General features: G+C 51.8%; 1 protein-coding gene across 16 annotated transcripts in view; it reads right to left on the minus strand.

The window, feature by feature from the left end:
• MAPT (microtubule associated protein tau) overlaps positions 1-22,564 on the minus strand; it is a 112,261-nt gene that overhangs the window by 4,065 nt on the left and 85,632 nt on the right. For 6 of the 16 annotated variants that reach the window (XM_047757352.1, XM_047757345.1, XM_047757351.1 and 3 more), the window contains 4 exons: positions 19,339-19,604; positions 9,919-10,011; positions 6,388-6,469; positions 4,695-4,807 (listed from right to left, as the gene is read on the minus strand). In XM_047757352.1, coding sequence (XP_047613308.1) covers positions 4,695-4,807; positions 6,388-6,469; positions 9,919-10,011; positions 19,339-19,604 — 554 coding nt within the window. Of the gene's footprint in view, positions 1-4,694; positions 4,808-6,387; positions 6,470-9,918; positions 10,012-19,338; positions 19,605-21,421; positions 21,476-22,564 lie in introns of all 16 variants that reach the window. The other 10 variants (XM_047757343.1, XM_047757350.1, XM_047757347.1 and 7 more) reach the window with 3 other exon arrangements.

Consider the following 22,564-nt stretch of genomic DNA (forward strand, 5'->3'; position numbering starts at 1 on the left):
ACCGTGGGTGGGAGGCAGCCCAGGTGGCGACCATGATTTCATCATTTCCCAACAGCCAACAGGGGTCCAGGGTGCTGGTCACTCGCCAGCCAGCCGCCCAGGTGCCCACTCCAGAGGCATGACCAGTGTGAGTGTCTTGGGTCCCCTTCCAGAGAGGCCACACATGCAAACGTGTGTGTGAGTACTGAGAAGAAAGAGAAAAAAACCACCTATAATCCATATGGTAACAACACCCACGTGCTTTGCACTTTCCATCCCAGGTCCACAGCTCCCTCAGCTGGTTGGCCCTGCCGAGGGCTGTGTGGTTTCCCATCGCAGCAGATGTGCCAAAATGTATCTAGGCTCCTGTGGGTAGATGACTGAGGTTGGTCCCAGTCTCCTGCTCTCCCAGACAATGCTGTGTATGAATAACCTTGTAGGTACATCATTTCACACACATACTCTTAAGTGTATCCTAGAAGTGGAATTGCTAGTGGGTCCAAAGGCACACATATTTTCTTAATGCACACACCTTGCCAAATTACAAATGAAAATGTTGAGGAGTCCATCACGGCTCAGTGGTTAACAAATCTCACTAGCATCCATGAGGACGCAGGTTCTATCCCTGGCCTTGCTCAGTGGGTTGAGGATCTGGCGTTGCCGTGAGCTGTGGTGTAGGTCGCAGACGCCGCTTGGATCTGGCATTCCTGTGGCTGTGGTGTAGGCTGGCAGCAACAGCTCCGATTAGACCCCTAGCTTGGGAACCTCCATATGCCGCAAGTGCGGCCCTAAAAAAGCAAAAAAAAAGAAAGAAATGTTGAAGGGGAGGCTGAAGAAGACTCGGGGATGTGCCCAGAGCCCCTGCCACCCAGCTTGGAGCCACACACATTCCTCCCCTTTGCCAGTGACATGACACAGGAGGTGGCAGCAGCTGTGGGCGGCACTGGCAGGTGCACAAGAAAACATGATGCAACAAAGCCCTTTTTAAAGTAGAGCTGGTTCCAAAATATACAACCAGCAAGCTCAGTATCAAAAAAAAAAAAAAAAACAGGCAGAAGGAGCTCCTGGCGGCCTAGCAGTTAAGGATCCGGCATTGTCACTGCTGTGGCTTGGGCTCAATCCCTGTCCGGGAAACTTTCGCATGCCACGAGTGCAGCCAAAAAAACCCAAAGAAACAAAACAAAATGAGCAGAAGACCTAAACAGATATTTCTCCAAAGACAACATACAGATGGCCAAAATGCACATAAAAAAACTCAAAAATCACTAATCATTAGAGATGCAAATCAAAACTACAATGAGGTACCACCTCACTTAGATCAGAATGGCCATCATCAAAAAGTCTACAAATAATAAATGCTGGAAAGGGTGTGGAGAAAAGGGAACCCTCCTACACTGTTGGTGGGAATGAATACTGATACAGCCACCACGGAGAACACTATGAAGGTTCCTTAAAAAACAGGACTAGCGGGAGTTCCTGTCGTGGCACAGTGGTTAACGAATCCGACTAGGAACCATGAGGTTGCAGGTTCGATCCCTGGCCTTGCTCAGTGGATTAAGGACCCAGCGTTGCCATGAGCTGTGGTGTAGGTTGCAGACGCTGGTCAGATCCCACGTTGCTGTGGCATAGGCCAGAGGCTACGGCTCTGATTGGACCCCTGGCCTGGGAACCTCCATATGCCGTGGGAGCGGCCCCAGAAAAGACAAAAAAGACAAAGGAAAAAAAAAAAAAAAAAAAAACCTCAGGAAAAAATAGGACTAGCATATGATCCAGAAAAAAATTAATTCAAAAACCTGCACCCCAATGCAGTACTATTTACAACAGCCAAGACATGGAAGCAACTTAAATGTCCATCAACAGAGGAATGGATAAAGATGTAGTGTATATATACATACACACAATAGAATATTACTCAGGCATAAAAAGGAATGAAATAATATTATCTGCAGCAACAAGGATGGACCTAGAGATGATCATACTAAGTAAGCCAGACAAATACAAATATCATATGATATCACTTACATGCACAATCTTAAAAAAAAAAGATACAAATAAACTTGTTTACAAAACAGAGACTCACAGACTAAGAAAACCAACTTTTGTCACCAAAGGAGAAGGGGAGAGGGATAAATTGGGAGTTTGAGATTAACCTAGATACACTACTATATGTAAAATATATAACCGACAAGGTACTACTATATAGCACATGCAGCTCTCCTCAGTATTTGGTAATAATCTACAAGGGAAAAGAATCTGAAAAAGAATGTAACTGAATCGCTGTGCTGTACACCTGCAGCTAACACAACATTGTAAATCAACTATACTTGAATAGAAAAATACAAGTAGAGCATCTTGGCCCAGAGGTCTTAGTTCCAAAAGATACATGGGAAACTCAGCAGCAGAAAGCATTAGCTGGAGATGCCAGTGGTACATAGTAATTCTCTCCTGATGAGCTCTGAAATGATGGACACAGTAATTTTCAACCTCCTTGGGCCGCTGGTAAAACCAGGGAAAATGTATGACACGTGCTTATACTCTCACACACACGTTACAACTTCTCCAATTTTAGGAGTCCCTGCACCCCAGGTAAAGAGCCTCTACTGCAGAGGAGCTTGACTATAGAGAAAAAAAACAGGCTCCCATTTAAGCCATATGCTTATTTTGTTCATCTTGGGTTACCACTTTTTAAAAAAGGACTTTTTCTTTCTTTGGCCGCACCTGTGGTATACAGAAGTTCCAGGACTAGGGATCTAACCTGCACCACAGCAGCCACCTGAGCCACAACAGTGACAATGCTGGATCCTTAACCCACTGAGCCACCAGGGAACTCCAGGACTCTCCCTTATTACTATAACTGAAAGGCCATTTTGACATAAGCTTTGACAAGAACACAGGTTAAGAAAAAATGTGACAGCGTCCTACAAATATCCCTCAATCCCCCAAACTGAAAGGCACTCAGGTGGCAGGGCTCCTATGCTCCACTGCTTGTGAACAGTTTTGCTCATCACAGAAGGAAATGGGGGAATGAATATGAGGGGACCCTGTGGGACCAGGACAGTGTCTTCCAGGCAGCGGGTAGGGCAGGACCTGCCCTTGCCAAGGCATCACAGACGTGAATTAAGACCGAAGTCTGGACTCCACCTCTGCACCAAGCAGCCTCCAGAACACTGTCTCACTCAGGTCTCACCACCACCCCGGGACATGGCTGTTTCCATCGGCTTTGCTGCAGGAACCTGGGGGTGCAAGTGCTTGCAAATCTTGCCCGGGTCCCACCTCCAAGCAGAGTCAAGCTCAGAGCTTTTCCCAGGACAGAAGCTTAACGAGGTAGAGGGCTTTCTTCACCCAGAATCACCCACACCCAGGTCTACCCAGCCTCATTCCTTATAGGTTTAGTCAGACTCTCCAGAGGGTGGGAGGGGGTGTCTTTAAAGCTCCCCAAGGCAGGGAGGCCTTGCATGAAAGAGGGTAGAAGTGCGGGAGTGGAAACGGGCTGGCCTTTTGCAGAAAACTTTCTCCACTTCCCTGAGGCATTCAAGGTCCCTCTCTGTCTTCTCACTTTTGATAGAGACCTGGACACCAGGCGGGGGGGTGGGGGGTGGGGGGGCGCACGCAAGGATGTGGCTACAGGATGGTCAGGGAGACCCTGCTCCCCCGCCTTTCGGGGGCTCTGTTGTGGGTCAGGTGGGCCTCAAGGTCTCAGTTTGCAACCTCTGCTTTAAGAGCACACCAGCAAGTGCCCCTCCAACACTGTGCTATGAGGCCTTCACTGCCCGTGCGAGGTGGGGTATTCCTGCTCAGAACCGGAGGCGGAGGTCTTGATGGCTGTGGGGACTCCAGCTGCCACCAGGTGTGGTGTGACATGATGGAAAGATGGCCTGGCTACCACTTCTGAGAGGTTGGGCGCCCCTTCCAGCTACCCCGCTGCTCACTGCGGGTTGGGTCTCAGGCCCATTCTGGGACGTCTCTTCTCCCTCCACCCCTCCTCAGTCAGCAGCTGGGAGGCACCAAAGACTGGAAAGTAAGCCACTTGCAGCGCTTCTGGGCAGGCGTGGGCGGGAAGCCCAGAGGGCCCTTCACTGTATTTACCCAGGAGAGAAAAAGTGCAGCCGCAAGACAGCATCCTGCAGTGGGCCCAGAGGGCCCACCAGTGTTCCCAGCCCTGGAGCAAGACACGGGGCCTCTAGAAACTGCGGGAACGCTGAGGTCCTCAGTCCAGCAGCCTCCCCATGGACACTCCAGAGGCTGTGCTGAAATCTGGATTCCAGCATCACTGTTTTGCTCTACCTGCCTACTGACCCACTTAGAAAACTAGGTTATGTTCCCATGATTTGCTCTGGATGGCAGGGGTGGCTTTGGGGTGGCTACTTCATTTTGGGGACACTTACCAAACACAGGCCCAGGGCAGTGGCTCTCACCTTCGCCTGCACTGGAGAGCCACCTGGGGCTTTAAAAGCTCCAGGGGCCCAGACAGCACCCAAGACCAGTTAGTCAGGCTCTCCAGGGTGGGGCCCGGCAGCAAGGCTGTTCAGGCTCCCAGGGGATGGCAGCAGGCAGCCCAGGTGGAGCCCCACAGGCCCGTGGTTGCCAAGAATCCACGTCGGGCCCAGCAATCTGGGAGCCCCGGCTCCCCCACTCTGGGAAACTGGACCAGACTTGTCCCCACGACTCTATTATGGCCGAATCCAAGCACAGCCTCCTCCCCGCCTGCCCTTTACCTTCTTATTCCCTCCGCCAGGGACGTGGGTGATGTTATCCAGGGACCCGATCTTCGACTGGACTCTATCCTTGAAGTCCAGCTTCTCAGATTTTACTTCCACCTGGCCACCTCCTAGAACACAACACACACGGGCCCCAAGGCTGGAGTGAGGGCTAAGCAAGTGATTCCGCGGAAATGCCAGCCTTTAGGGAGAGAGGACTCGCCTTTATTTAGAGCGCAGTGTGGGAGCAGGTAGGTCCTTCCAAGGGGCTTGAAAAGTTTGCTTCATCTCTCTAATCAGGGAGGACATCGAATACTTACTCAGCAAACTTCCTCTTTAGATAACACAAAGATAAATGACAACTCAGTTCATGAGAAATTATTCTAAGTTCTAAACTGGTTGGCTTCCAAAGAGTCAAGTCTTTCTTAGGCCAACACCCTGCAAGCTACAGCCCAAGAAGACCTCAGAATTAAACTCAATGGCAAAGTGTACCCTTAATGAGGAAGGACCCTGACCCTTTGGCACTCCTCAGATACCCCATACAAGGCCCAAGGATGGACAGCATGGCCTGAGGAATACACTCCTTTCTTGGGAAGGATAAAGCCGCTCAGGAAAGCTGCTCCACAGTGTGGCAGGATGGTGGCCCCAGAAGAAGGGACAGCTTTCTCTGGGGAAGACTAAACTTCCATAAAATATCCAAGGGAGACAGAAAGTAATGGACACATATTTTCGACTATGCTTTTTTTCTTCCCCCCTTTTAGAGCCGCACCTGCAGCATATGGAAGTTCCCAGGCTACAGGTCAAATCAGAGCTGCAGCTGTTGGCCTATGCCACAGCCAAGCCAGATCCGAGCTGTGTCTGCAATTTACACTGCAGCTTGCAGCAATGCCAGATCCTTAACCCACTGAGCAAGGCCAGGGGTCAAACCTGCGTACTGAAGGACGCTATGTTGGGTTCTTAACCTGCTGAGCCACAATGGCAACTCCTAGACTATGCTTCTGATGGCCCTCTTTAAATGCAGTAATGGGTCATGTAAAGATCTCGGCCCTGAAGAGGGCCTAAGGCTGAAGACCCTACTCTGCGCTCCCAGGCAGAAGTTAGAATCTAGATCCCTTCTCTCCCAGATGGTAGCCAGCAACCACCTGTAGCCACCGAAATTTTAATAAAATTTGTTCAGTTCAACTGCACCAGCCACAATGCAAATGCTCAGCAGCCACATGTGGCTAGTGGCCACCAAACACAACAGCACAGCTGGGACGTTTCCTTTGTTGCAGAAAGAGCCGTGGAAAGCACTGATTTCTATACCGGGCGGGGTAAACACAGGGAGTTCCAATAGTAGCATTTTCTGTTGAAACAAAATCACGAGGGCACCGGCAAGGACCCCAGGGTCCCGTGTTGGAGCTGGTGCAGTTGGTGAAGTGACCCTCACATCGACTGTGGACCAAATATGGACCCACACAGCCAGGCCTCGGGGACCAGGTCAGGCCCTTCCCCGGCTCTAGAGGCCCCTTGTGCAGCCCGTGTGGAGAACCGTGGGTAAGGGTTTAGACCAGCATCTGCCACACCGCCCTCCTCACCTTGCCTCAGGCAGCCCGGTACACAGCGACATCTCCCAGGCCAGGGCCAGTCCCGCCGCAGCCCTTCCCAGCCACTTCCGGCGCAGGCCCCGCCCCTTCCGGCCCCACCCCACCTGGCCTTCTACTAGGGCTACCTGGCTTATGGTGGATGTTGCCTAACGAGCCACACTTGGAGGTCACCTTGCTCAGATCCACTGGTTTGTAGACTATTTGCACCTGGAGGTGAGAGAGGCGGAGAGAGAAGATAAAACAGGATTATTTTATTAGGAGTGTAACACAATGAAGAGCACTGTGCAAGCCCAGGTCCTGCTGGGGCAGCGTTTCCTGTCAGCCACGAGAAACACACCGCTGTCATCGTGGTGGGGAAATGTGTTGTTGGAATTCTGCCAACCCTGCCCGGGGGGCCAAGTCTCCACAGAATAACTGGTGTGCTTTTCAATCCCATAGATCTGGGACCCTTAGGGAAAAGCGGATTCTTGACCATTGTGCAGGGCCCGTGCCATGGGTTTAGCTGACGCTTGCATGTAAAAAAATCATTATCTTCCCCGAAATGAAATCGACAGCTCACACTCAGTGGGGACAGAGAGAAAAGGGATCAATATGATCCGTTTGTGCAGCATTTACAAAACCTCACTGGAGAAGCAAAACAGCCATGTCTGTTGGGCCTCTGAGAGCAGAGGGCGATGTGGGGCTGTTGGGGGGTCCCTTCTCCCAGGAGAAGCTGCACAAACCCCAGCACCCCCACAGCACAGAAATGGCAGTCAGTGAGCAGGACCCAGAGCGGTTCAGCCAGCCAGCTGCCACCAGGAGAACACAGTGTCCTGGACATTTTGGTTCTTCACCGAAAGGAGCAAACCGACACCAGCAGCACAGCCAGGAGGCAGAGCAGAGAACACAGGTTTAGTGTCTCAGGGAGGTTCAGCAGAGCCACGTAGGGGAGGCCTATGGGCTGTGGGCTCAGAGCCAGCCTGAGGGTCCAGCATGTGGCCCAGCCACACAGCCCACCCTCCCGAGGGGAATCATGGCCACCCACTGTTCTCAGGGCCTCCCCACAGGGACCCAGCATCAGTGGATAGGTCTCCCAGAGGAAGTCTCTACAGAGCCATGGCTGTGAGGAGTCCCTGGTGGTCACTGAGTGCCACCAGAGCAACCTAGTGTGAGGTCACCTGAGGATACAGGAGGCCAATCACCATGGAGCCAGTTGGCTCCTGCTCCCTGCCCTGGAGTAACCCAGGAGAGAGATGGCCTTGTGCTGGAGAATGGGTTTAACAAGGATACCAGAAAATAAGCAGGGGTTTTTACTTAAGTCTAAACCATCTGGAAGGGTCCCCAATTACATTAGTTAATCAAAATCATGTTGGCACTTGCTGATTACTGATGAGTGTTGATTGAGGCTCACAGGTGGATGTGGTTGTTGCGTGAAGGGAGGTGTGAGGAGCCTGCCCCTGTGGGACAGGATGGGTTAATGAGGGAATCTGAGGACAGGTCTGGGAGCGTGTGTGCTCTGGGGTGGGGTGCTAGAGGAGGTGGGGGGCTATGGGACACCCCCCCACACACACACAACTCAGGCATGAGGGCGATGGAAGCAAAGGCTGGTGTGTGCAAGATTTCCTTCTCCCTTCAGCCTGGATGGGGTAACCTGTGAGTGAGAAGGGGGGTGGGGTTGCAGAGAAGAAAAGGAATAGGAGAGGGTGGGAGCCGGGGCAGGGAAAGGTGTCGGGGAAGGTCGGTCAGGAGGCCAGGAGAACAAAGAGGGAGGCAGCCAGAAGGCAGGGAGAACCCTGAGAGGAAGGAGCAGGGCCTGACTGCTGGGGAGTCACCTCCGAGTCAGGGAGGGAAGGGGAGGGGAGCAAGCAGAGGTGGAGCCCAGGCCAGGGGTCCACTGCCCCCAAAATGCCTGAGGCTGACATTGTGCAGGGGCCTGTCACCCCCTCAGCCACCTTTTACCAAGAGAAGAGCTGTGACAGCTCCTACTGTAAACAAGCAGTGGCCACAGGCCAAGGACAGTGCCCAGTGCCAGGCCAGATATCCAGTGGCTCTCTGCCAGGTCACAGACTAGCTCACAGGTGGCAGAGAATGCAGGAAAGAAAGGAAGGGCCCCCCAGGAAGTCCCTTGATGTTCTGGACACTGCCGTGAGCAGTAGGAATGTACCCCCTCCCCACCAGCTTTCACCTGAACGTGCTGTCTGTGGCCACTGTACCTCGCGGCCCCAGTTCCAGCAGCACAGCCCCCCACCAGCCCACCAGACACACGTTAAACCAGAAAACCACATGTCTTTCCTCCTATGGTGGGAGCCAGAGACCGAGCATCAAAGCTAAAACCACAATGTCACTTGGAGCCCATGACCCAGTCACAGCCAGCAGGGACTAGGGGTGGTCCCTACACCTTCTCTTGGCAGAAAACGAGGTGGCAGTGGGACAGGAGAGCAGGGCACATGGGGGAAGACAGAGAAGACACTGGTGAGGAAGCGTTAGTGAAGCGCCATGCAGCAGCCTCGGGGTGAGTGCCCCCTACTCCCGGGGACCAAGAAGGAGTCAGCGGCAGAACCAGGCCCCAGGTGCTCAGGGCAGGAGGCAGCAGCACATTGCAAGAATAAACCCTCAGGTCTGGATGCAGATGTGCAGGCCCAGGCTGGGCGTTTTCTGGAGAGACTGTCCCCCCCACCCTGGGCTCCCACTGTCACCCAGGCACTGCTGGCCAAGGGTAAGATGCCTGCACTTGGAAACTATCCTCGTTCCCAGGGCTGGACCTCAAGAATCTCCAACCTCCTGCTCCCCAATGTGTTCAAATGTTTGCCTACAGCCGACCAAGAGCAGGCTGGGGGAGTAAGGGGCGTTGTGGAGAAGCAGGACAGGGAGCCTCAGGATGCCAAGTCTGCACCCACTGTCGGTGCACTTGGAGGAGAGCAGCGGAGCTGACCAGGTGAGAATGAGGATGCCAGCCCCAAGTCCCAAGGGCAACCTGGGGCCCAGGGAGACCCCAGGGGCACCTGGAGGAAGCCAAATTTAGAAGAGCTCAAAGCGGCATTTCCACCCTTGGCTGCGGCAGGTTCCCGCCCCCGTGCACTTTCTTTGGGCTTTTTCAGGTTTGGAGACTTTCCCGTTAGGGTGGGGCACCTGGAGCTGGTTTCAAACTGAGCCAAGGGGCTTAGGAATCAGCTCCTCCCTCACAAGTGCAGAGGACCAACGTGGGCAGAGCCTGGCCTCTGCTTGCTCTGAGGTAGGACGGTAAAGTCCTTTGTTTCATCAGAACAAGCGGCCCAACTGTCCCCAGTGCAGCCACTTGGAGTAAATCTACACAGGTGATGGAGGAGGTGACCCCAGTCTCAGGGCCGCCCCCTCCAGCTCAACCTCAAAGGGCCGTGGGGCTCCCCGTGAGTGGAGGCGATGGGGCTTATGCTGTGAGGACCTAGCTTCCAGGAGCGGCTGGGAGAGAGGACCTCTCACCTTCCCCGTCCTGCCCACGCAGCCCGCGCAGGCAGGCGCCCCTCCCGGAACGGTCGGCATGGGGGTGCGGAGCCTGGGCTACCTTTACCCAGGGACCTGGATAGACCCCGAGCCTGAGAATGGTTTATTCTATGCAATGTCTGGCAGGTGCAAACACTCATGCCACTTCTCAAATCCGGAACCGCAGCGCGGCGCAGGGAAAGTGTGACGGTACTCACACTGCCGCCTCCTGGCACGTGTTTGATATTATCCTTTGAGCCACACTTGGACTGGACGTTGCTAAGATCCAGCTTCTTATTAATTATCTGCACCTTTGATAGCCAGAAAAAAGGATGAGTGACACACCAGGCGCAGACGCATCTGCCGCGCACGAACGCCCTCGCTGGCTGGCTGCAGGCCCCGAGACGAGGGCGGGGCTGAGCCCCACCCCCGGGGGCTGCCGGCGGGAGGGGACGGGACCGCATTCCAGAACTGTGAGCTCGGAGGCGGACCCCACCTTAGGGCACTGGGTTTACCAAACGGATCCCGCAAGAGGACTGCCTTACGGAGGCTCCCTCATCGGAGGCCAAAAAATCGGAGGTGCGTGTCCACCAGGTTGGGTGGAGCAAAATGCGCTCAGTTACACTATTGAGTGAATAGTGTAACTGAGCGCCCCACCTGTGGCCTCATTCGTACACCCACCAGACCCATCTGTCAACATTCCCTGAGATCTGAATGTGGCTGTTCTCAGGACTGCCAGGCCCTGAAATCACCAGCAGATAAGTATTTTTAAAATTCCACACCCTACTCCTGACCTCGCATTAAAACCTCAGCCTTTGCGCTGCTGAAAAGCTCCCCTGGTGCCTGGTTCTGATGATTCAGGAGTCAAGAATCACTGACTTCATGGGGAGGACAAACCCAGACTCCCTTCTGTGGGAGGCCTGCGCCCGCCTGGAAGGCACAGTAAGCGCCTGCCCGTGCATCCATCTGCTGAGCTCACCCTCACCCCCACCAGATGCTTTGAGGGACAGGGCCATGTTCCCAGGTGGTCTTCCTTTAGAAGTTCTGGCCCAAGCAGCACAGACCCCACTGTATTTCTGCGAGCCTCCTCTTTCTCCAGGCACCAGGGAGACGGTGTGGGGCTATCAATGTTCCAGAGGGTAGTGATTTTTACCCAATTTGTCTAAAAGCTGTGAGATACACAGACAACATGGTGCAGAGAAGGCCAGCTGGAAAACGCTATGTTTTGCCTGCTAGAGCAGGGCTACCATCATCCCAGATGTTCCCCATTTGGAGCCCCATGTTTGGGAACCGTGGCCCTTAGTTTCTACTAATCACTGGTATAACTAACTGCCAATAGAAATTCCCTAATGAAGAACCAGCATTGCCCTCTGAAATTCTGGAAAAGGTACCAAGACCTCGGTTACTGCCAGGTGGGGACCCAGAGTTTCATTAGGACAGCTGTGGCTGGGATGCAGAGCCCTGGCCTGGCTCCTCTAGGGAGAAGGGTCCCAAGGCCTTTCCTTTATTAAATCATTAATTTTTAAGTTACATTGATAGTAATTATTATTTTTAGATGTCCTTAGCTTAGTTAGCAAAATAAAAATACAGTAATCTTCTCCTGGCCCCTATTCTCAGGGTTTTTTTTTCCTTAATTTTACTGATCTGAATTCAAAAACTTGGGAAGCACATGTCTAACCCACCTCTTGGTTTTCTTGTATCTTCCTTTAAAGTAAAAAGCTATGTATTTTTTTCATTAGAAAAGTAACATCACATTATGATTTTGAAAAATAGAGGTTCGGGAAAAGAAAAGTAAGTTTTCTTGCTACCCAAACACAACCACTATTGCATTTTCTGGTATTCTCTTGAACTCTCATACTGTATAAAAATAAAACTACCATCATAGATTTATAAATAATTTATAATTATTGTTGCACCTACTGTTTGATATCTTGCTTTACCAAGTAGCATTAAGCATTTGCCATATTCTATAGTCATCAGAAGCATTAATTTAAAAAATCATAATCCATTTTGTGATATCAGTGCTATCAGATATTTGTATTGATTCCACTTAAAATAATACAAACAGCCTCATCATGAACATCTTTCTGCAAGGATTTTTTTCCATATTATGGATTATTTTCATAGCATAGAGTCCCAGAAGTACAATTTTTGGGCCAAAGTTATAAATACTCTAAAACCTCTCAACACAACCCTCCAAATGGGATTCTCAGAGGGTCAAAGTGATTTCTCCCATGAGCACCGTTGAGAAAGTCAGTTTCACCACATCGGTGGCAGCACGTTGCGAATTAAAAGAAACTGTTTTTCTCATTTGTTTGACTAGTATTGGTGGCTTGTTCTGCATTTCTTTGACTATTATTAAAAATTGCTCCTTTGCCCCCCCTTTTACTGGTAGGTGTATTTTTTTCCTAACATATAAAGGCTGACATTTTTATATACTCAAATTCTTCCTTTGTAACATCTCTGGCTTTTAAATGTAAAAACCATCCCTGACTTAGAGGCTGGATAAATACCTAACTCCACATCACCCCTTTCACCTGCCATCCCCCACCTTACTGATAAAAAGGCCGTTTAAGGCCCAGAGACGTTCAGCTTCTTTCTCAGGTCAATATCTACACAGGAATCTAGATCTGGGTGTTTCTGTGGTCACAGCTACTTATGTAACAGCAAAACTTCATCTGGGCTGTCCTCTAGCCTGTTGTCTCATAAACCAAAGTGAAGAGTGAAGTCTCTCCTGCCAGAAGAAGACAGCAAGGCAGTGCCTCAGCCCAGTCTTGACCTGGGATGAGGAGGTAGGTGCTACAGGTTTCCTCATCCTGCTTTGCAGCGAGTTGCTGTCACTCTCTGCACAATGTCTTTGAAGCAGTTTGTTCCACCCTCAAATTTTAAGGAGTCCCTGCATGAACTCCTGCTTTGGGGATAGTTTTCTCTTATTCATAACTTTCCATTGGATAAGTCCCAGAAGCAGACTTGCCTGCTTTCACAAGAGAATTGGAGCAGTTTAGAATTGGAAAAGACACAGAAACACACAAAATAATAAAACAAGAAAATTGAAAAGATAATGGTAAGAGAAGGAAAGACTATCAGGACAATTGTAAGACTGATCATCGCATTTAGCTCTGAGCTTCCTGGAAGTCAAGGTAAAAAGGGAAAGATGATAATTACATAACTCCCTTACCTGACAAAATTTACCAGTTTTTCAAAGAGGTTATCCTTCTTTATATATATATGTATGTATGTATTTATTTATTTATTTATTTTGTCTTTTTAGGGCCGTACCTAAGGCATACTGGAGGTTCCCAGGCTAGGGGTCGAATCAAAGCTGCAGCTGCCGACCTAGGCCTCAGCCACAGCAACGCCAGATCCGAGCCATGTCTGCGACCTACACCACATCTCACAGCAACGCCAGATCCTCAACCCACAGAGCAAGGCCAGTGATGAAACCTGAATCCTCATGGATACTAGTCAAGTTCGTAAACCACTGAGCCATGATGAGAACTCCATTCTGTACTGATTTTTACAAGAAATTCATCAAATGACTCAAGAGACATTAAGCAATAACAAGATCTGCAGCATACACAGAAATGTTTTCTCCATGTGGCTTTTTCTTTCTTTTTATGGCCACATCTGCAGCATATGGAAGTGCCCAGGTTAGGGGTCAAATAGGAGTTGCAGCGGTAGGCCTACACTACAGCTGCAACACTGGATCCAAGCTGCATCTGCGACTGATGCCACAGCTTGAGGCAATGCTGGATCCTTAACCCACCCACTGTGGGGCCAGGGATTGAACCCGCATCCTCACAGACACTGTTGGGTTCTTAACCCACTGAGCCACAATGAGAACTCCCATATGTTTTTTCCTCGTTCCAATCCCACAAGAAAAGGCAAAAGCTTTTGCGGGATTTGGCAGGAGACATAAGGATATTTACAAAGCAGACCTGAATTACTGTTAGTGGTCAAATTAAGGCAATACCCTTTACAGAATGGTAGATTTACAAAAAGGAGAAGAAAGGGCAATGGATGGCATTATGAAAATGGAATCCTGAAACTTAATTTCTCAGCTAAGTAAATGTAAAGCATTGAGCCTCAGCTCTGGGCAGACACTGAAAATACCCATCAAAGGAAAAAACGTTTTGGAGGCTTCGATTTTTGATCCAGAGGTCTCCTAATCCAGGGACATATTCCTGTGGTCAGGGTTTGATCTGGAGGAGAGGCTGGGGTGGGGTGAGGCTAGGAGTGGATCCACTTTGGTTTAATCCATTTCCCGGACAACCCCAAACGGTTCCAAACTCTCATGACCTTGTTCCGGTTCTGTTTGGGCTCAGATTTCTCGAGGTGCTCCAGATGGCCCAGCCCTCCCCCTCAGGAGCTCCCAGGCTGGCCCAGTGTCTTCAGGCCACCGTCACATCCCTGGGGACGCATAGGGTTGGGCCTGGCTTGGCCTCAGTAGGGTCAACAGGCTCAGTGCTGAGGCTTGGGGGCTGGTGGGAACTTAACATGGGTCGGCACCGGACACCATAGCAAGCCATTTCTTCAAGCCCAGGATGGTCAGCCTGAAAACTGACCCAGAAGCTCAAACTATTTACATTGTTCCTTTAAACAGTAGCTGCCGCCAAGCTTCTTTAAAATGATGGGATTTACACCAGATTTTTCAGAAACACAGATGGTGTGTACAGGGAAAGTGCCCAGAGGGTCTCGGAGTTATAGGCCTGTCCCAGAGGAGGATCTGCAGAGCCTGACACTTCAACTCAAGTTCTGCTGAGTCTCTGGCCCTGATCCAGGACAGGCAAACTATTCCAGGTACAGACTCACATTTTTTACTTCACATAAGTGTTCTACACACACACATACACTTTTTGAAATGAGACCTGAAATTGTGTCAACAAATACAGCGGACTCACATCACAAAATACTTCAGTTCTCAGGAATGAGACGGCCGCCTACAGCATGCCATTGCCATCTTGTGGCCATCTGGAATATTGCAGCCCAAGGCTTTCCAAGCCCTGCAGCTGTGTCCTGTCTGGGGCCTTCACCTCCCAGCTACCGTGACTTTGGCTCCATCTGCTGGAAGTCCACCAGACCACCCTCCCCCTCCTCCCCACACCATGCTCTGGTCATGACTCTGCATGTCCCTTCTCACCTTGGCAGCCACAGGGAGCCCCCTAGTTCTTACCTGGCAGCCTCGGCCCCAAATGAGCTCCTCTCTCTCACCGTGGAAGGTACCTGGGACCCCTGTGCTCTCCGCTGACCACACAGAGCAGCTGCTGAGGTCGGTGCCGCCTTAATCTCGGCCAGACCCACACTCGCGCCTCTTACTCAGCTCTGCCTCCATGACTCACTGCAGTGGAGCCTGAGGCTCTGCAGGCGGTGTCACCCACCACCCTCTGCCTTCTCCATCCTATCCCATCCTGTCCTGTCGGGCCAAATGCCCAAGCAGTTCACAGCAGAGCCAGCAGGGACCTCCCTCTACCAGCTGTTAACTCTCAATTCTCCCATAAACAAACGCAGCTCCAGCCCAGCCCACGCCCCTCTGCTGCCCCGGCTGGGCCTGTTTTAGCTTTAGTTTGCTTTTGCTCTCAGATAGCTTCAGGGGCAGTTTCCCACTAGTCTCTCTCCGTCTGGGTGGGTCTCCAGAACTCTGTGTGGGGGACTGTCCTCTCAGAGACCCAGTGATGATCCCCTCAAAGGGTCTATCCTGTTTTCTCTGATTTGTTGGTGCAACTGGCATTGTGAGTGACACTCTAAACACAGGTGATTCTCAGGGTGGTGACTCTGGATGGTGCAGGTGACCTCCTCAGGGTGGATGACAACACAGGTGACCCTCAGTGTGGGGGACCAACGATGATGCAGGCTGCTCCCTCCTGCGTGTGGCCGACCTCTCCTCCTGCCCCTTTTTATTAGCTCATGTGTCTCCTTCCCCAGCCTGGGCCTTGGAGGCAGGATCTCTTAGCATAGGGTCTGGCACTCAGAGGTGCCACAGAAATGTTGGATGAATGAATAAAGGAAAAAAGGGAGGAACCAGCTTTTGAGGCTATAGTATGTTCTCTTTTCTAATTTATTTCTGCTCTTATCTTTGTTTCTGTATTCTCATTTCTTTTCTTGTATTCCCTTTTTTCCCTCCATGAACATAATTTATATGCTGCAGTCATTTAATTTTTTAAAACGAAATTATTTAAAATCAAGACTTTCTCCTAAGTACAATTTGTGGACATTGCCGTATACTTTATGGCATTTGTTACCAAGGCATTTGGAAAAGCTATTTTCATTTCCAAACTGAATGAGCAATGACAAAGCATTTGTGGTCATGTTGGTGACAGGTACACAATGAAGTTCTGGTTATTACACTGAGCTTGGAGAGTAGAAGCACTTTCTGCTTCTCTACATGAGTATTTTTCTTTATGGACTAAATAGACTATTAACATAATGTCTGAACTCTTAATAATAGATAAACTCTTTGTTTAATTCCTCATATTTGTTAATTTCCCTTTTCAATTACATGGACTTTCTATGTTCTTTTAGCTTTTACTTTAATCTACTGACACCTCCAGTCACAACTGTATTTCTATCAAACTTTTTTTCTGAGTAGAAATGTTTTTTTTCTTTTCTTTTCCTTTCCTTCCTTCCTTTCTTTCTTTTCTTCTTTCTTCTTTCTTTCTTCCTTCCTTTCCTTCCTTCCTTCCTTTCTTTCTTTCTTTCTTTCTTTCTTTCTTTCTTTCTTTCTTTCTTTCTTTCTTTCTTTCTTTCTTTCTCTCTCTCTTTCTCTCTTTCTCTCTTTCTCTCTCTCTTTCTCTCTCTCTTTCTCTCTTTTCTTTCTTTGCTTTGTAGGCCCGCACCTGCAGCATATGGAAGTTACCTGGCTAGGGGTTGAATTGGAGCTGCAGCTGCCAGCCTACACCACAGCCACAGCAACATTGGATCTGAGCCAAGTCTGCGACCTACATCACAGCTCACGGCAACGCCGGATCCTTAACCCACTGCGCGAGGCCAGGGACCAAACTGGCATCCTCATGGATACCAGTCGGGCTCATTACTGCTGAGCCACAACGGGAACGCCTGTCCTGCCATTTTAAAGGCCTTCTGCATGGATCCCAAGTGCCTTCTTTTTTCCTTTTTTTTTTTTTATTTAAATCATTTTCCCTGGAGATTAATGTGTTGATCTTTGTTGTCATGGTTCAGGTTTTCTTTGTTTCACACAATTTTTTAGGTTTTTCCACAGAATTTAAGGGGAAGCTGTTACTCAATCTCTGCCACTTCTCCACTTCTCCTTCTCCAATAAGCGCCAAGAAAAGCCACCTTTCTCTCTTAACCCTTCAGTCTCTGTGGACACTTGTCTGCGTCCAGCATGGTGCAGCTGTAACCTGAGGCCACCCTCCCCCTCCCCCCACTGAGCATCGGGTCACTGTCCTTGTTTCAGCCTTTGGACTCCTGTCCCCTGTGGATGGGGTGGCAGCCTGGGGATGAGGGGCAGGTTCCTCTCTGCTCAGCCCTGGCACTGCTCTGAGAACTGTGCCAAAAGGTGCCCAAACCCTCCAAGCCAACCTCTGATGAACTCAGACCTGACGGGGGTACAGTCTGGGCTGGCGGAGATGGTGGGTGTTTCCAGCGGCCTCAGGCTGGGAGGTGCTGGTGGTGATGATTCCCCGCTGGCCGTGATGCCCCTGCTGGTCACTGCCTCACAGTCCTCTCAGTGATGCAGAACTGGCCGTGTGGGGTTTGATTTTTCTTTTTTTTTCTTTTTTCTTTTTTTTTTTGTCTTTTTAGGGCTGCACTCCCAGCATATGGAGGTTCCTAGGCTAGGGGGTCTAAGCAGAGCTGTAGCTGCCAGCCGACGCCACAGCCACAGCGACACCAGATCTGAGCCTCGTCTGCGACCTACATTGCAGCTCACAGCAACGCTGGATCCTTAACCCACTGAGTGAGGCCAGGGATTGAACCTGTGTCCTCATGGATGCTAGTCAGATTTGTTTCCACTGAGCCACGACAGGAACTCCGAGTTCGGTTTTTCATTTTTCAAAATACTCTGTGGTATGAAAACAGGGTGCCCACAGGACACCCGTACCACTGAGGCTGGGGTTGCGAGTGCCGGTGGGAAACATCCACCACCTTGGGGGTCCCTCTGTCCCCGAAGCCTCCCAGAGGGGTCCACTTCAAGCCAGTACCCCAGCCAGCTGCCCCAGAACCCCTTCTAAAGAAGACAGACATCTATAAAGAGGAGCACAGCAAACTGTGCAGGAAGGTAAGTATGGCCCTGGCCCAGCCCTGTGGCCTAAGACTAGGTTGCGTTGAGAGCCGGAGAGGCAGCCAGGCCTCCCCTGAGCAGGACCCTTCGGGCCCCAAAGATGGAAAAGGCCAGCAGGTGGCCCTGAGGTTCCACGAGGAGAAAAGCTCAGCATTTCAGGTGAGGCACCAACATGGACCAAATACCACGGACGGACTATGAGACACCCTCCCTCCTAGACACCAGGACCCCAGCCGAGAGGGAGTAATAAGATCAAGAGTGCGGAGGTCCCTGCTGGGGGTCCCGGCTGAAAGGGATACATTGGCTTGGGCTTCTGTAAAGCTTTCCCTGCCCACCAGGAGGCTCCCTGCCCTGAAAACGGCCCAGTCTGGAAGGCCCAACCCAAGAGCAGAGTCTTGGTCCTCTGCTCCCCACACCCCTCTTCTCCCTTCTCTGTTCCCCTCCCTGGTGCTGGGTGGGAGGGCTGTTGCTGTGTCTCCCCAAATTTGCAGGCTGAAATCCCAACTCCCAGGACCTCTGGACAGAACCATAATTTGGAAGAGGGTCTTACAGAGGTCATTAAGTTAAAATGAGCTCATTAGGGTGAGCCCTGCTCCAATATAACTGGGGTCCTTGTAAGAAGGGGAGATTAGGACATAGTGACACCCTGAGAAAGACCATGTGAGGACATGGGGAGAAGGCAGCATCTATGAGCCAGTAAGAGAAGCCTCAGAAGAAACCAACCTTGATTTGACCTTGGGCTTCTGGCCTCCAGAACCATGAGGAATCACACTTCTGCTGCATAAGCCGCCCAGCCTGTGGTATTTTGTACACCAACCCTGGGAAACTCATACAATGGTGGACCCTGGTCGAGGCCAACCCCAGCTCCCTCCAGCTCCTGCCTTCGGAAGCTCATTTTCTCCACCTTTAGGAGACCCAAAGATGTCCTGAGCGCCCACCTGACCCTGGAAGAATCACCCATTTCCCCAGAACAGGGACCTAAATAAATGTCCAACAAATGCCAGACGTACTCACCTGCAGACTGGTTGTGTCACGTCCAAAACACAAGGCAGCTGGGGAGCCCCTCTGGACACCCCACCTTGAGAACTCCCGGGTTATGGAGCTATAACCCTGTAATCTCTAATCAGGGGGGGTCTGGAGTGCGGAAGGGAAGAAACAGTGTTTCCTCTTCCAGGGCAGGGGGCTCGTGGCCTGGTGGTGACGCCAATAAAGAACTGAACACAACCCGACTGCCTTCGCGGAAGAGGTCGGGGAGCGGACTGCGCCAGGGGGGCAGCAGCAGAGCCCCTTGCCCGCCTCCCCGCCGGGTTGCCCACCGCCCCCACCCCGCACGCCCTCTCCGCGCGCCCCCAGCCGCTGCTCGCACAGCGGCCTCCCATTGCGCCTCCGCAACACCTACCTTTCCGCCTCCCGGCTGGTGTTTCAGGTTTTCGGTGGAGCCGATCTTGGACCTGACGTTCTTCAGGTCTGGCATGGGCCCGGGGGCAGTCTGCAGGCGGCTCTTGGCTGCAGACGGCGACTTGGGTGGAGTGCGGACCACTGCCACTTTCTTGGGCTCCCGGGTGGGCGGGGTTGGCAAGGATGGAGTTCGGGAGCGGCTGCCCGGGGTGCCTGGGGAGCCGGGGCTGCTGTAGCCACTGCGATCTCCAGACTTCCCAGATTCACCTGGAAAGTTAGAGAAGGACTATCTGTCTCAGGTCCTTTCCCAGACTCAGGGCTGGATCAGCTGGGCGGGGGGAACAAGGTCGGAAGCTCTGTCAAACCAGCAGGAGGCGGCCCTTGATCCCATTTCTAGGGAAATGTCTCCTCTGCGCAGCCTTGCTGCTCTGGGACGGAGAAATTCCGCTTCCTGGGAAGCAACAGAGTGGTTGATCCCAGAGGAGGATCAACCCTGCTCCATGGCCCTGGGGTCAGGAGATGCTCCAACTAGCTGTGTGGTTTCAGACAAGTCACTTCCCCTCTCTAAGCTCTGGGGATACAACTTGAAGGTGGAACTAATTGTAATGGTGAGCAAGGCCAGGTGGGGATACATGGTCTTTGCCAGGAATAAGGGTGATGCAGTGACTGGCTGGCCACCACCCTCTGGGCTCTTTAACCACAGAGTGAATTCTAAGCTGTTCAGCAAGTTCAAGTGCCCTTTTCCCTCAGACCCCTGCTGGACCTCCCAAATCCTCTGTGGTACCTGGGCTCCAGAAGAGAATGCCTGTTTTGTGTCCCTCTGTCCCTGGCTTTCTAAACAAGCCATGCCGCTTCATGCTGCCCTGCCCACCCCAAGGACACCTCCCCGCTCCCACACACCAATGCACGACAAATAGCAATGCCCCTTTCCAGACACAGCATGGGCACCAACCTTCAAAGAAGGCGCTGGACCCCCTCTCTGCCAGCAGACCCAGCCCTGGGCTCCCTGATAGCACCTCTTTCTCCTCTCCTCATCCCCATCTCCCTTCAATAGCTTGCTCCCCCATCTACCTCTTGAATCTGTATTTCCACAACTGTGGCCCAGACAGCCCTGCATCAGAATCTCTGGGGCTGTCGCACAGGAGTGGGGGCCTGTAAAGATGCAGATTCCCAGGGCCCCATTTAGACCCCAGAGGATGGCATCTCTACGGGTGGGTCCTCCAACACTGGTGCTTTCCCCCCCCCGCCCCAGGGATTCCTGAGCAGAGTCTGGGCTGGAGACTCTGCCCAGGATGGTCCAGGTCCCCTCTAGCGCTGAGCTTGGCGGCTGGCTCCCAGCTTCCCACAGTGACGCCCATGCTCCAGGGACCATCCCTACTGAACAGGGACCTGCCTGGCCCCAAGCTGGAGAAGGACGGCTCTTTGTTGGAAGCAGCGAAAGCCTAAGTTCTTGTCAAAAGGGAGAATGAGCGCACGGTTTTTAGAGTTTGAATCTCCATGTCTGTTGGAAATCCCTCAAGGTGTAAAGCTCTGAGGCAACAGGCCAGGGGAAGCTTCCAGGCTCAGCACCTCCACCACTGTCACCCAAGCACACAGGCGGCCGGTGAACCGGCGGTGGCTTCCAATCTGTGCTGCACCACTGAATTGCAGAGCGACCTTGGGCAAAGTCACACAGCCTCCCTAAGCCTGCCCTCATCTGAAAAGGAGGGCAGCGGACCCCTCAGGCTGGGTTTTACAGACCGGATGTAGGAACGGGTAGTGCCCAGTGCCGTGGTGCACGTGTCATAGATGCCAGTGGGGATGTCCAAACCTCCAGCGCCCACAAGCAGCAGGAGACACGCACTCCCCTGCCCCACCCACAGCCCTCGGCTGAAGTGAGTGAGAGCACGCAGGGTTAGAAAGGCCCATCCACACAAACCACACAAAAAGAGGAGCAGGAATTCTCGCTGTTCCAACTTCAGGCTCCATGCGTGAGACCTATGTTTCAGAAGCAGATCCTCCCGGCTCTAAAAAATCTAAGCCAACCAACAGCCACAGGAGCAAAAAGGGGTGAGCCCCCCTGGGCGAAGCAGGCTCAGAATTACCTCTCTCAGTTATTGCCCCTGCGGGGGGTGGTTTTTTCTGCACTTGCTTGGTCGCTTAAAAAGAAAAATCCACAGAAGGACTTGTTATCATCAAGCTTAAACAGGTCTTAATGAGCTCTTCATGCAGCAGGCACCCCACCCTGCTCCGGGGGGTCATCCACAGAGAAGAGGTGCAGTTGGGTTCAGGGACCTGGGGCCCTGTCTGGGGTCTGGCAGGAAACAAGGCCAAGGGGCCTACAGGTGAGACCCATCCCCCCAAGAGCAGGTAAGATTTACAGAGAAACATGTTTCTTGTCTCTTGTTAGGACTCCAGTTGTATGAGTGAAAAAGAGCAGGATCAGACTCATATGTAAAATCCAGTCACCCCCCCTGTGAGTTACCCCTGTGTCATATGTATTCTATACATGAGGGAAAACACCAGGGGAGAAAACCAACTGATGGGTCTTAATGAATGGCCGAGCATGCAGGGCCTACTCTACAGCAAACTCACGAAACACCATGGCAAAGACACGCAGCAGACAAGGGCTTCGAGCAGCCACCCCAGGGTCAAGGAGCAGCAGAGGCAGGGTGGCACCAGCTCAGGCCCACACACAGCCCACACAAGACCCGCAGGCCCCTGGGCACTGCCCCAGAGCCAATGCAGGCCAGACACTTCCCGCGTCACGCATGGTCTAAACCCAGTTGGCTGGGACAGTCACCGGGGCAGTGGGACAGGGGCGCTCAGCCTGGATGTCCCCAGTAGAAGCAAAATGGCTCACTTGAAGCCTTGCCTCAAAGACGTGTAGGTTTTATTCACAGCAGCCAGGGGAACAGGCGCAGTGAGACTGCTCAGCAAAGACCCTCAGACAGCCCTAACATCCCAGCAAGTGAGCAGGGGCTGCACCCTGTCTGAGGTCATCCCTAGTGACCTAGGCCTCATCTGGGGGCTGAAACACCTCTCATCTCTCCTGGATAGGGGTTGGAGAAGCTCAGTGAAGCCCTTTTCCCATCAGTTATTAGTCTTGTGGCTGCATTTTCCTCAGGTTCAAAGTGCTCTTAGACTTAGTTACACAAACTTTCAGAGCCTTGATTTCCTCATGGTAAAAAGTGGGGATTCAGGAGTTCCCACTTTGGCACAACAGGATTGGTAGCATCTCTGCAGCA

Source organism: Phacochoerus africanus, chromosome 14 (assembly GCF_016906955.1).
Source record: "Phacochoerus africanus isolate WHEZ1 chromosome 14, ROS_Pafr_v1, whole genome shotgun sequence".
Classification (NCBI taxonomy): Eukaryota; Metazoa; Chordata; class Mammalia; order Artiodactyla; family Suidae; genus Phacochoerus; species Phacochoerus africanus.